The sequence below is a fragment of the Schistocerca nitens genome, unplaced genomic scaffold, assembly GCF_023898315.1.
Source record: "Schistocerca nitens isolate TAMUIC-IGC-003100 unplaced genomic scaffold, iqSchNite1.1 HiC_scaffold_468, whole genome shotgun sequence".
NCBI lineage: Eukaryota > Metazoa > Arthropoda > Insecta > Orthoptera > Acrididae > Schistocerca > Schistocerca nitens.
Window position 1 is genome coordinate 9,031,912 of NW_026046001.1, and position 14,496 is coordinate 9,046,407.

The following is a 14,496-nucleotide window of genomic DNA, read 5'->3' on the forward strand; positions in this document are numbered from 1 at the left end:
GTATCGATATATCGATAAGTATCGATATATCGAAAATTTCGAAAAGATATCGATAAGTACCGAAAAGATAGCGATCGATATATCGATAAGTATCGATATATCATTAAGTGTCGATATATCGATAAGTATCGATATATCGATAAGTATGGATATATCGGTAAGTATCGATATATCGAAAAGTACCGATATATCGAAAAGTTCCGATATATCGATAAGTACCGATATATCGAAAAGTACCGATATATCGATAAGTACCGATATATCGAAAAGTACCGATATATCGAAAAGTACCGATATATCGAAAAGTACCGATATATCGAAAAGTACCGATATATCGAAAAGTACCGATATATCGAAAAGTACCGATATATCGATAAGTACCGATATATCGAAAAGTACCGATATATCGATAAGTACCGATATATCGATAAGTACCGATATTTCGAAAAGTACCGATATATCGATAAGTACCGATATATCGATAAGTTCCGATATATCGAAAAGTGCCGATATATCGAAAAGTACCGATATATCGAAAAATACCGTTATATCGAAAAGTACCGATGTATCGAAAAGTACCGATATATCGAAAAGTATCGATATATCGTAAAGTATCGATATATCGAAAAGTATCGAAAAGATATCGATAAGTACCGAAAAGATATCGATCGATATATCGATAAGTATCGATATATCGATAAGTATCGATATATCGATAAGTATCGATATATCGATAAGTGTCGATATATCGATAAGTATCGATATATCGATAAGTATCGATATATCGGTAAGTATCGATATATCGAAATGTACCGATATATCGAAAAGTACCGATATATCGAAAAGTACCGGTATATCGAAAAGTACCGATATATCGATAAGTACCGATATATCGAAAAGTACCGATATATCGAAAAGTACCGATATGTCGAAAAGTACCGATATATCGAAAAGTACCGATATGTCGATAAGTACCGATATATCGATAAGTACCGATATATCGAAAAGTACCGATATATCGAAAAGTACCGATATATCGATAAGTACCGATAAATCGATAAGTGCCGATATATCGATAAGTACCGATATATCGATAAGTACCGATATATCGATAAGTACCGATATATCGAAAAGTGCCGATATATCGAAAAGTACCGATATATCGAAAAGTACCGATATATCGAAAAGAACCGATATATCGAAAAGTACCGATATATCGAAAAGTACCGATATATCGAAAAGTACCGATATATAGAAAAGTACCGATATATCGAAAAGTATCGATATATCGAAAAGTATCGATATATCGATAAATAATGATATATCGAAAAGTATCGAAAAGATATCGATAAGTACCGAAAAGATATCGATAAGTACCGAAAAGACATCGAAAAGTACCGAGAAGATATCGAAAAGTACCGAAAAGATATCGAAAAGTATCGAAAAGATATCGAAAAGTATCGAAAAGATATCGAAAAGTATCGATATATATCGAAAAGTATCGATATATATCGAAAAGTATCTATATATAAGGAAAAGTATCGATATATAAGGAAAAGTATCGATATATAATGAAAAGTATCGATATATAATGAAAAGTATCGATATACAATGAAAAGTATCGATATATAATGAAAAGTATCGAAAAGATATCGAAAAGTATCGAAAAGATATCGAAAAGTATCGAAAAGATATCGAAAAGTGTCGATATATCGATAAGTATCGATATATTGATAAGTATCGATATATCGAAAAGTATCGATATATCGATCGAAAATTATCGATATATCGACTTGTATCGATATGTCGAAAAGTATCGATATATCGAAAAGTATCGATATATCGAAAAGTATCGGTATATCGATAAGTATCGATATATAGCAAAGTATCGATATATCGCTAAGTATCGATATATCAATAAGTATCGATATATCGATAAGTACCGAAAAGATATCGAAAAGTACCGAAAAGATATCGAAAAGTACCGGAAAGATATCGAAAAGTACCGAAAAGATATCGAAAAGTACCGAAAAGTTATCGAAAAGTACCGAAAAGGTATCGAAAAGTACCGAAAAGATATCGAAAAGTACCGAAAAGATATCGAAAAGTACCGAAACGATATCGAAAAGTACCGAAAAGATTTCGAAAAGTACCGAAAAGATTTCGAAAAGTACCGAAAACATTTCGAAAAGTATCGAAAAGATATCGAAAAGTATCGAAAAGATATAGATAAGTATCGAAAAGATATAGATAAGTATCGAAAAGATATCGATAAGTATCGAAAAGATATCGAAAAGTATCGAAAAGATATCGAAAAGTATCTATATATATCGAAAAGTATCTATATATATCGAAAAGTATCTATATATATCGAAAAGTATCTATATATATCGAAAAGTATCTATATATAATGAAAAGTATCGATATATAATTAAAAGTATCGATATATAATGAAAAGTATCGATATATAAAGATAAGTATCGATATATAATGATAAGTATCGATATATAAGTACCGAAAAGATATCGAAAAGTACCGAAAAGATATCGAAAAGTACCGAAAAGATATCGAAAAGTACCGAAAAGATATCGAAAAGTATCGAAAAGATATCGAAAAGTATCGATATATCGATAAGTATCGAAAAGATATCGAAAAGTATCGATATATCAATAAGTATCGATATATCGAAAAGTATCGATATATCGAAAAGTATCGATATATCGAAAAGTATCGATATAACGAAAAGTATCGATATAACGAAAAGTATCGATATATCGAAAAGTATCGATATATCGATTAGTATCGATACATCGAAAAGTATCGATATATCTATCGATATATCAAAAAGTATCGATATATCAAAAAGTATCGATGTATCGATAAGTATCGATATATCGATAAGTATTGATATATCGAAGAGTATCGATATATCGAAAAGTATCGATATATCGAAAAGTATTGATATATTGATAAGTATCGATATATCGAAAAGTATCGATATATCGAAAAGTATCGATATATCGTTAAGTATCGATATATCGATAAGTATCGATATATCGATAAGTATCGATATATCGATAAGTACCGAAAAGATATCGAAAAGTACCGGAAAGATATCGAAAAGTACCGAAAAGATATCGAAAAGTACCGAAAAGATATCGAAAAGTACCGAAAAGATTTCGAAAAGTACCGAAAAGATATCGAAAAGTACCGAAAAGATATCGAAAAGTACCGAAAAGATATCGAAATGTACCGAAAAGTACCGAAAAGTACCGAAAAGATATCGAAAAGTACCGAAAAGATATGGAAAAGTACCGAAAAGATATCGACAAGTACCGAAAAGATATCGACAAGTACCGAAAAGATATCGACAAGTACCGAAAAGATATCGACAAGTACCGAAAAGATATCGACAAGTACCGAAAAGATATCAACAAGTACCGAAAAGATATCGAAAAGTACCGAAAAGATATCGAAAAGTATCGAAAAGATATCGAAAAGTATCGAAAAGATATCGAAAAGTATCGTAGAGATATCGAAAAGTATCGAAAAGATATCGAAAAGTATCGATATATCGATAAGTATCGATATATCGAAAAGTATCGATATATAGAAAAGTATCGATATATCGAAAAGTATCGATATATCGAAAAGTATCGATATATCGAAAAGTATCGATATATCGATAAGTATCGATCTATCGAAAAGTATCGATATATCGAAAAGTATCGATATATCGAAAAGTATCGATATATCGATAAGTATCGATATATCGATATATCGATAAGTATCGATATATCGAGAAGTATCGATTTATCGAAAAGTGTCGATTTATCGAAAAGTGTCGATATATCGAAAAGTATCGGTATATCGATAAGTATCGATATATCGATAAGTATCGATATATCGAAAAGTATCGATATATCGAAAAGTATCGATATATCCGATATATCGATATATCCGATATATCGATAAGTATCGATATTTCGAAAAGTATCCATATATCGAAAAGTATCGATATATCGAAAAGTATCGATATATCGAAAAGTATCGATATATCGAAAAGTATCGATTTATCGAAAAGTATCGATATATCGAAAAGTATCGATATATCGATAAGTATTGATAAGATATCGAAAAGTACCGATAAGATATCGAAAAGTATCGATATATATCGAATAGTATCGATATATATCGAAAAGTATCGTTATATATCGAAAAGTATCTATATATAAGGAAAAGTATCGATATATAAGGAAAAGTATCGATATATAATGAAAAGTATCGATATATAATGAAAAGTATCGATATATAATGAAAAGTATCGATATATAATCAAAAGTATCGAAAAGATATCGAAAAGTATCTAAAAGATAACGAAAAGTATCGAAAAGATATCGAAAAGTATCGAAAAGATATCGAAAAGTGTCGATATATCGATAAGTATCGATATATCGATAAGTATCGATATATCGAAAAGTATCGATATATCGATAAGTATCGATATATCGAAAAGTATCGATATATCGAAAAGTATCGATATATCGATAAGTATCGATATATCGAAATGTATCGATATATCGATCGAAAAGTATCGATATATCGATATGTATCGATATGTCGACAAGTATCGATATATCGAAAAGTATCGATATATCGAAAAGTATCGGTATATCGATAAGTATCGATATATCGCAAAGTATCGATATATCGCAAAGTATCGATATATCAATAAGTATCGATATATCGATAAGTACCGAAAAGATATCGAAAAGTACCGAAAAGATATCGAAAAGAACCGGAAAGATATCGAAAAGTACCGAAAAGATATCGAAAAGTACCGGAAAGATATCGAAAAGTACCGAAAAGATATCGAAAAGTACCGAAAAGATATCGAAAAGTACCGAAAAGATATCGAAAAGTACCGAAACGATATCGAAAAGTACCGAAAAGATTTCGAAAAGTACCGAAAAGATTTCGAAAAGTATCGAAAAGATATCGAAAAGTATCGAAAAGATATAGATAAGTATCGAAAAGATATCGATAAGTATCGAAAAGATATCGATAAGTATCGAAAAGATATCGAAAAGTATCGAAAAGATATCGAAAAGTATCGAAAAGACATCGAAAAGTATCGAAAAGATATCGAAAAGATATCGAAAAGTATCGAAAAGATATCGAAAAGTATCGAAAAGATATCGAAAAGTATCGAAAAGATATCGAAAAGTATCGAAAAGATATCGAAAAGTATCTATATATATCGAAAAGTATCTATATATATCGAAAAGTATCTATATATATCGAAAAGTATCTATATATAATGAAAAGTATCGATATATAATTAAAAGTATCGATATATAATGAAAAGTATCGATATATAATGATAAGTATCGATATATAATGATAAGTATCGATATATAAGTACCGAAAAGATATCGAAAAGTACCGAAAAGATATCGAAAAGTACCGAAAAGATATCGAAAAGTACCGAAAAGATATCGAAAAGTATCGAAAAGATATCGAAAAGTATCGATATATCGATAAGTATCGAAAAGATGTCGAAAAGTATCGATATATCAATAAGTATCGATATATCGAAAAGTATCGATATATCGAAAAGTATCGATATAACGAAAAGTATCGATATAACGAAAAGTATCGATATATCGAAAAGTATCGATATATCGATAAGTATCGATATATCGAAAAGTATCGATATATCTATCGATATATCGAAAAGTATCGATATATCAAAAAGTATCGATGTATCGATAAGTATCGATGTATCGATAAGTATCGATATATCGATAAGTATCGATAAATCGATAAGTATCGATATATCGAAAAGTAACGATATATCGATAAGTATCGATATATCGAAAAGTAACGATACATTGATAAGTATCGATATATTGATAAGTATCGATATATCGAAAAGTATCGATATATCGATAATTATCGATATATCGATAAGTATCGATATATCGATAAGTATCGATATATCGATAAGTATCGATATATCGATAAGTATCGATATATCGATAAGTACCGAAAAGATATCGAAAAGTACCGAAAAGATATCGAAAAGTACCGAAAAGATATCGAAAAGTACCGAAAAGATATCGAAAAGTACCGAAAAGATATAGAAAAGTACCGAAAAGATATCGAAAAGTACCGAAAAGTACCGAAAAGTACCGAAAAGATATCGAAAAGTACCGAAAAGATATCGACAAGTACCGGAAAGATATCGACAAGTACCGAAAAGATATCGACAAGTACCGAAAAGATATCGACAAGTACCGAAAAGATATCGAAAAGTCCCGAAAAGATATCGAAAAGTATCGAAAAGATATCGAAAAGTATCGAAAAGATATCGAAAAGTATCGTAAAGATATCGAAAAGTATCGATGTATCGATAAGTATCGATATATCGATAAGTATCGATATATCGATAAGTATCAATATATCGAAAAGTATCGATGTATCGAAAAGTATCGATATATCGAAAAGTATCGATATATCGAAAAGTATCGATATATCGAAAAGTATCGATATATCGATAAGTATCGATATATCGCAAAGTATCGATATATCGATAAGTATCCATATATCAATAAGTATCGATATATCGATATATCGATATGTATCGATATATCGATACTTATCGATATATCGATATGTATCGATATATCGATAAGTATCGATATATCGAAAAGTATTGATCTATCGAAAATATCGATATATCGAAAAGTATCGATATATCGATAAGTATCGATATATCGACAAGTACCGATATATCGATAAGTATCGATATATCGAGAAGTATCGATTTATCGAAAAGTGTCGATTTATCGAAAAGTGTCGATATATCGAAAAGTATCGATATTTCGGTAAGTATCGATATATCGAAAAGTATCGATATATCGAAAAGTATCGATATATCGAAAAGTATCGATATATAGAAAAGTATCGATATATCGAAAAGAATCGATATATCGATAAGTATCGATATATCGATAAGTATCGATATATCGAAAAGTATCGATATATCGAAAAGTATCGATATATCGAAAAGTATCGATATATCGAAAAGTATCGATATATCGAAAAGTATCGATATATAGAAAAGTATCGATATATCGAAAAGAATCGATATATCGATAAGTATCGATAAGATATCGAAAAGTACCGAAAAGATATCGAAAAGTACCGAAAAGATATCGAAACGTATCGAAAAGATATCGAAAAGTATCGATGTATATCGAATAGTATCGATATATATCGAAAAGTATCGATATATAAGGAAAAGTATCGATATATAATGAAAAGTATCGATATATAATGAAAAGTATCGATATATAATGATAAGTATGGATATATAATGACAAGTATCGATATATAATGATAAGTATCGATATATAATAATAAGTATCGATATATAATGAAAGGTATCGATATATAATAAAAAGTATCGATATATAATGAAAAGTGTCGAAAAGATATCGAAAAGTATCGAAAAGATATCGAAAAGTATCGAAAAGATATCGAAAAGTATCGAAAAGATATCGAAAAGTATCTAAAAGATATCGAAAAGTATCGAAAAGATCGAAGAAAAGATATCGAAAAGGATCGATATATCGATAAGTATCGATATATCGATAAGTATCGATATATCGATATGTATCGATATATCGATAAGTATCGATATATCGATAAGTATCGATATATCGATAAGTATCGATATATCGATAAGTATCTATATATCGATAAGTATCTATATATCGATAAGTATCTATATATCGATAAGTATCGATATATCGAAAAGTATAGATATATGGAAAAGTATCGATATATCGAAAAGTATCGATATTTCGTAAAGTATCGATATATCGTAAAGTACCGGTATATCGAAAAGTACCGAAAAGATATCTAAAAGTACCGAAAAGATATCGAAAAGTACCGAAAAGATATCCAAAAGTATCGAAAAGACATCGAAAAGTACCGAAAAGATATCGAAAAGTACCGAAAAGATATCGAAAAGTACCGAAAAGATATCGAAAAGTACCGAAAAGATATCGAAAAGTATCGAAAAGATATCGAAAAGTATCGAAAAGATATCGAAAAGTATCTATATATAATGAAAAGTATCTATATATAATAAAAAGTATCGATATATAATGAAAAGTATCGATATATAATGAAAAGTATCGAAAAGATATCGATAAGTATCGAAACGATATTGATAAGTATCGAAAAGATATCGATAAGTATCGAAAAGATATAGATAAGTATCGAAAAGATATCGATAAGTATCGAAAAGATATCGAAAAGTATCGAAAAGACATCGAAAAGTATCGAAAAGATATCGAAAAGATATCGAAAAGTATCGAAAAGATATCGAAAAGATTCGAAAAGATATCGAAAAGTAACGAAAAGATATCGAAAAGTATCTATATATATCGAAAAGTATCTATATATATCGAAAAGTATCTATATATATCGAAAAGTATCTATATATAATGAAAAGTATCGATATATAATTAAAAGTATCGATATATAATGAAAAGTATTGATATATAATGATAAGTATCGATATATAATGATAAGTATCGATATATAAGTACCGAAAAGATATCGAAAAGTACCGAAAAGATATCGATAAGTACCGAAAAGATATCGAAAAGTATCGAAAAGATATCGAAAAGTATCGATATATATCGGAAAGTATCTATATATAAGAAAAAGTATCTATATATAAGAAAAAGTATCTATATATAATGAAAAGTATCGATATATAATGAAAAGTATCGATATATAATGAAAAGTATCGATATAATGAAAAGTATCGAAAAGATATCGAAAAGTATCGAAAAGATATCGAAAAGTATCGAAAAGATATCAAAAAGTATCGAAAAGACATCGAAAAGTATCGAAAAGATATCGAAAAGTATCGAAAAGATATCGAAAAGTATCGATTTATCGAAAAGTATCGATATATCGATAAGTATCGATATATCGAAAAGTATCGATATATCGAAAAGTATAGATATATCGAAAAGTATCGATAAGTATCGATATAACGATAAGTATCGATATATCGATAAGTATCGATATATCGATAAGTATCGATATATCGATAAGTATCGATATATCGATAAGTATCGATATATCGATAAGTATCAATATATCGATAAGTATAGATATATCGAAAAGTATCGATATATCGAAAAGTATCGATATATCGAAAAGTACCGATATATCGAAAAGTACCGAAAAGATATCGAAAAGTACCGAAAAGATATCGAAAAGTACCGAAAAGATATCCAAAAGTACCGAAAAGATATCGAAAAGTACCGAAAAGATATCGAAAAGTACCGAAAAGATATCGAAAAGTACCGAAAAGATATCGAAAAGTATCGAAAAGATATCGAAAAGTATCGAAAAGATATCGAAAAGTATCGAAAAGATATCGAAAAGTATCTATATATAATGAAAAGTATCTATATATAATAAAAAGTATCGATATATAATGAAAAGTATCGATATATAATGAAAATTATTGAAAAGATATCGATAAGTATCGAAAAGATATTGATAAGTATCGAAAAGATATCGATAAGTATCGAAAAGATGTCGAAAAGTATCGAAAAGATATCGATAAGTATCGAAAAGATGTCGAAAAGTATCGAAAAGACATCGAAAAGTATCGAAAAGATATCGAAAAGATATCGAAAAGTATCGAAAAGATATCGAAAAGTAACGAAAAGATATCGAAAAGTATCTATATATATCGAAAAGTATCTATATATAATGAGAAGTATCGATATATAATTAAAAGTATCGATATATAATGAAAAGTATCGATATATAATGATAAGTATCGATATATAATGATAAGTATCGATATATAAGTACCGAAAAGATATCGAAAAGTACCGAAAAGATATCGAAAAGTACCGAAAAGATATCGAAAAGTATCGAAAAGGTATCGAAAAGTATCGAAAAGGTATCGAAAAGTATCGATATATCGATAAGTATCGAAAAGATATCGAAAAGTATCGATATATCGAAAAGTATCGATATATCGAAAAGTATCGATATATCGAAAAGTATCGACATATAGTAAAGTATCGATATATCGAAAAGTATCGATATATCGAAAAGTATCGATATATCGATAAGTATCGATATATCGAAAATTTCGAAAAGATATCGATAAGTACCGAAAAGATAGCGATCGATATATCGATAAGTATCGATATATCGATAAGTGTCGATATATCGATAAGTATCGATATATCGATAAGTATGGATATATCGGTAAGTATCGATATATCGAAAAGTACCGATATATCGAAAAGTACCGATATATCGATAAGTACCGATATATCGAAAAGTACCGATATATCGATAAGTACCGATATATCGAAAAGTACCGATATATCGAAAAGTACCGATATATCGAAAAGTACCGATATATCGAAAAGTACCGATATATCGAAAAGTACCGATATATCGAAAAGTACCGATATATCGATAAGTACCGATATATCGAAAAGTACCGATATATCGATAAGTACCGATATATCGATAAGTACCGATATTTCGAAAAGTTCCGATATATCGATAAGTACCGATATATCGATAAGTTCCGATATATCGAAAAGTGCCGATATATCGAAAAGTACCGATATATCGAAAAATACCGTTATATCGAAAAGTACCGATGTATCGAAAAGTACCGATATATCGAAAAGTATCGATATATCGTAAAGTATCGATATATCGAAAAGTATCGAAAAGATATCGATAAGTACCGAAAAGATATCGATCGATATATCGATAAGTATCGATATATCGATAAGTATCGATATATCGATAAGTATCGATATATCGATAAGTGTCGATATATCGATAAGTATCGATATATCGATAAGTATCGATATATCGGTAAGTATCGATATATCGGTAAGTATCGATATATCGAAATGTACCGATATATCGAAAAGTACCGATATATCGAAAAGTACCGGTATATCGAAAAGTACCGATATATCGATAAGTACCGATATATCGAAAAGTACCGATATATCGAAAAGTACCGATATGTCGAAAAGTACCGATATATCGAAAAGTACCGATATGTCGATAAGTACCGATATATCGATAAGTACCGATATATCGAAAAGTACCGATATATCGAAAAGTACCGATATATCGATAAGTACCGATAAATCGATAAGTGCCGATATATCGATAAGTACCGATATATCGATAAGTACCGATATATCGATTAGTACCGATATATCGAAAAGTGCCGATATATCGAAAAGTACCGATATATCGAAAAGTACCGATATATCGAAAAGAACCGATATATCGAAAAGTACCGATATATCGAAAAGTACCGATATATCGAAAAGTACCGATATATAGAAAAGTACCGATATATCGAAAAGTATCGATATATCGAAAAGTATCGATATATCGATAAATAATGATATATCGAAAAGTATCGAAAAGATATCGATAAGTACCGAAAAGATATCGATAAGTACCGAAAAGATATCGAAAAGTACCGAGAAGATATCGAAAAGTACCGAAAAGATATCGAAAAGTATCGAAAAGATATCGAAAAGTATCGAAAAGATATCGAAAAGTATCGATATATATCGAAAAGTATCGATATATATCGAAAAGTATCTATATATAAGGAAAAGTATCGATATATAAGGAAAAGTATCGATATATAATGAAAAGTATCGATATATAATGAAAAGTATCGATATACAATGAAAAGTATCGATATATAATGAAAAGTATCGAAAAGATATCGAAAAGTATCGAAAAGATATCGAAAAGTATCGAAAAGATATCGAAAAGTGTCGATATATCGATAAGTATCGATATATTGATAAGTATCGATATATCGAAAAGTATCGATATATCGATCGAAAAGTATCGATATATCGACTTGTATCGATATGTCGAAAAGTATCGATATATCGAAAAGTATCGATATATCGAAAAGTATCGGTATATCGATAAGTATCGATATATAGCAAAGTATCGATATATCGCTAAGTATCGATATATCAATAAGTATCGATATATCGATAAGTACCGAAAAGATATCGAAAAGTACCGAAAAGATATCGAAAAGTACCGGAAAGATATCGAAAAGTACCGAAAAGATATCGAAAAGTACCGAAAAGTTATCGAAAAGTACCGAAAAGATATCGAAAAGTACCGAAAAGATATCGAAAAGTACCGAAAAGATATCGAAAAGTACCGAAACGATATCGAAAAGTACCGAAAAGATTTCGAAAAGTACCGAAAAGATTTCGAAAAGTACCGAAAACATTTCGAAAAGTATCGAAAAGATATCGAAAAGTATCGAAAAGATATAGATAAGTATCGAAAAGATATAGATAAGTATCGAAAAGATATCGATAAGTATCGAAAAGATATCGAAAAGTATCGAAAAGATATCGAAAAGTATCTATATATATCGAAAAGTATCTATATATATCGAAAAGTATCTATATATATCGAAAAGTATCTATATATATCGAAAAGTATCTATATATATCGAAAAGTATCTATATATAATGAAAAGTATCGATATATAATTAAAAGTATCGATATATAATGAAAAGTATCGATATATAAAGATAAGTATCGATATATAATGATAAGTATCGATATATAAGTACCGAAAAGATATCGAAAAGTACCGAAAAGATATCGAAAAGTACCGAAAAGATATCGAAAAGTACCGAAAAGATATCGAAAAGTATCGAAAAGATATCGAAAAGTATCGATATATCGATAAGTATCGAAAAGATATCGAAAAGTATCGATATATCAATAAGTATCGATATATCGAAAAGTATCGATATATCGAAAAGTATCGATATATCGAAAAGTATCGATATAACGAAAAGTATCGATATAACGAAAAGTATCGATATATCGAAAAGTATCGATATATCGATTAGTATCGATACATCGAAAAGTATCGATATATCTATCGATATATCAAAAAGTATCGATATATCAAAAAGTATCGATGTATCGATAAGTATCGATATATCGATAAGTATTGATATATCGAAGAGTATCGATATATCGAAAAGTATCGATATATCGATAAGTATTGATATATTGATAAGTTTCGATATATCGAAAAGTATCGATATATCGAAAAGTATCGATACATCGTTAAGTATCGATATATCGATAAGTATCGATATATCGATAAGTATCGATATATCGATAAGTACCGAAAAGATATCGAAAAGTACCGGAAAGATATCGAAAACTACCGAAAAGATATCGAAAAGTACCGAAAAGATATCGAAAAGTACCGAAAAGATTTCGAAAAGTACCGAAAAGATATCGAAAAGTACCGAAAAGATATCGAAAAGTACCGAAAAGATATCGAAATGTACCGAAAAGTACCGAAAAGATATCGACAAGTACCGAAAAGATATGGAAAAGTACCGAAAAGATATCGACAAGTACCGAAAAGATATCGACAAGTACCGAAAAGATATCGACAAGTACCGAAAAGATATCGACAAGTACCGAAAAGATATCGACAAGTACCGAAAAGATATCAACAAGTACCGAAAAGATATCGAAAAGTACCGAAAAGATATCGAAAAGTATCGAAAAGATATCGAAAAGTATCGAAAAGATATCGAAAAGTATCGTAGAGATATCGAAAAGTATCGAAAAGATATCGAAAAGTATCGATATATCGATAAGTATCGATATATCGAAAAGTATCGATATATCGAAAAGTATCGATATATCGAAAAGTATCGATATATCGAAAAGTATCGATATATCGAAAAGTATCGATATATCGATAAGTATCGATCTATCGAAAAGTATCGATATATCGAAAAGTATCGATATATCGATAAGTATCGATATATCGATAAGTATCGATATATCGATATATCGATAAGTATCGATATATCGAGAAGTATCGATTTATCGAAAAGTGTCGATTTATCGAAAAGTGTCGATATATCGAAAAGTATCGATATATCGATAAGTATCGATATATCGATAAGTATCGATATATCGAAAAGTATCGATATATCGAAAAGTATCGATATATCCGATATATCGATATATCCGATATATCGATAAGTATCGATATTTCGAAAAGTATCCATATATCGAAAAGTATCGATATATCGAAAAGTATCGATATATCGAAAAGTATCGATATATCGAAAAGTATCGATATATCGAAAAGTATCGATTTATCGAAAAGTATCGATATATCGAAAAGTATCGATATATCGATAAGTATTGATAAGATATCGAAAAAAACCGATAAGATATCGAAAAGTATCGATATATATCGAATAGTATCGATATATATCGAAAAGTATCGTTATATATCGAAAAGTATCTATATATAAGGAAAAGTATCGATATATAAGGAAAAGTATCGATATATAATGAAAAGTATCG

At 29.0% G+C, this 14,496-nt stretch overlaps 1 protein-coding gene across 1 annotated transcript; it reads left to right on the plus strand.

The window, feature by feature from the left end:
• The first annotated feature begins 145 nt into the window (after positions 1–145).
• On the plus strand, positions 146–14,484 carry LOC126232369 (repetitive organellar protein-like). The gene is made up of 28 exons (XM_049942643.1): positions 146–157; positions 307–787; positions 1,171–1,277; positions 1,333–1,558; positions 1,972–2,397; positions 2,499–2,616; positions 3,114–3,563; positions 4,203–4,261; positions 4,786–5,307; positions 5,409–5,526; positions 6,078–6,409; positions 7,176–7,328; positions 7,470–7,891; positions 7,937–8,144; positions 8,186–8,425; positions 8,608–8,724; positions 8,806–8,968; positions 9,070–9,194; positions 9,299–9,496; positions 9,568–9,837; positions 9,899–10,006; positions 11,334–11,458; positions 11,514–11,739; positions 12,153–12,638; positions 12,700–12,817; positions 12,894–13,074; positions 13,336–13,772; positions 14,412–14,484. Exons 1-28 carry the CDS (start codon positions 146–148, stop codon positions 14,482–14,484), a joined length of 6,501 nt encoding a protein of 2,166 aa, XP_049798600.1.
• Positions 14,485–14,496: the final 12 nt, after the last annotated feature.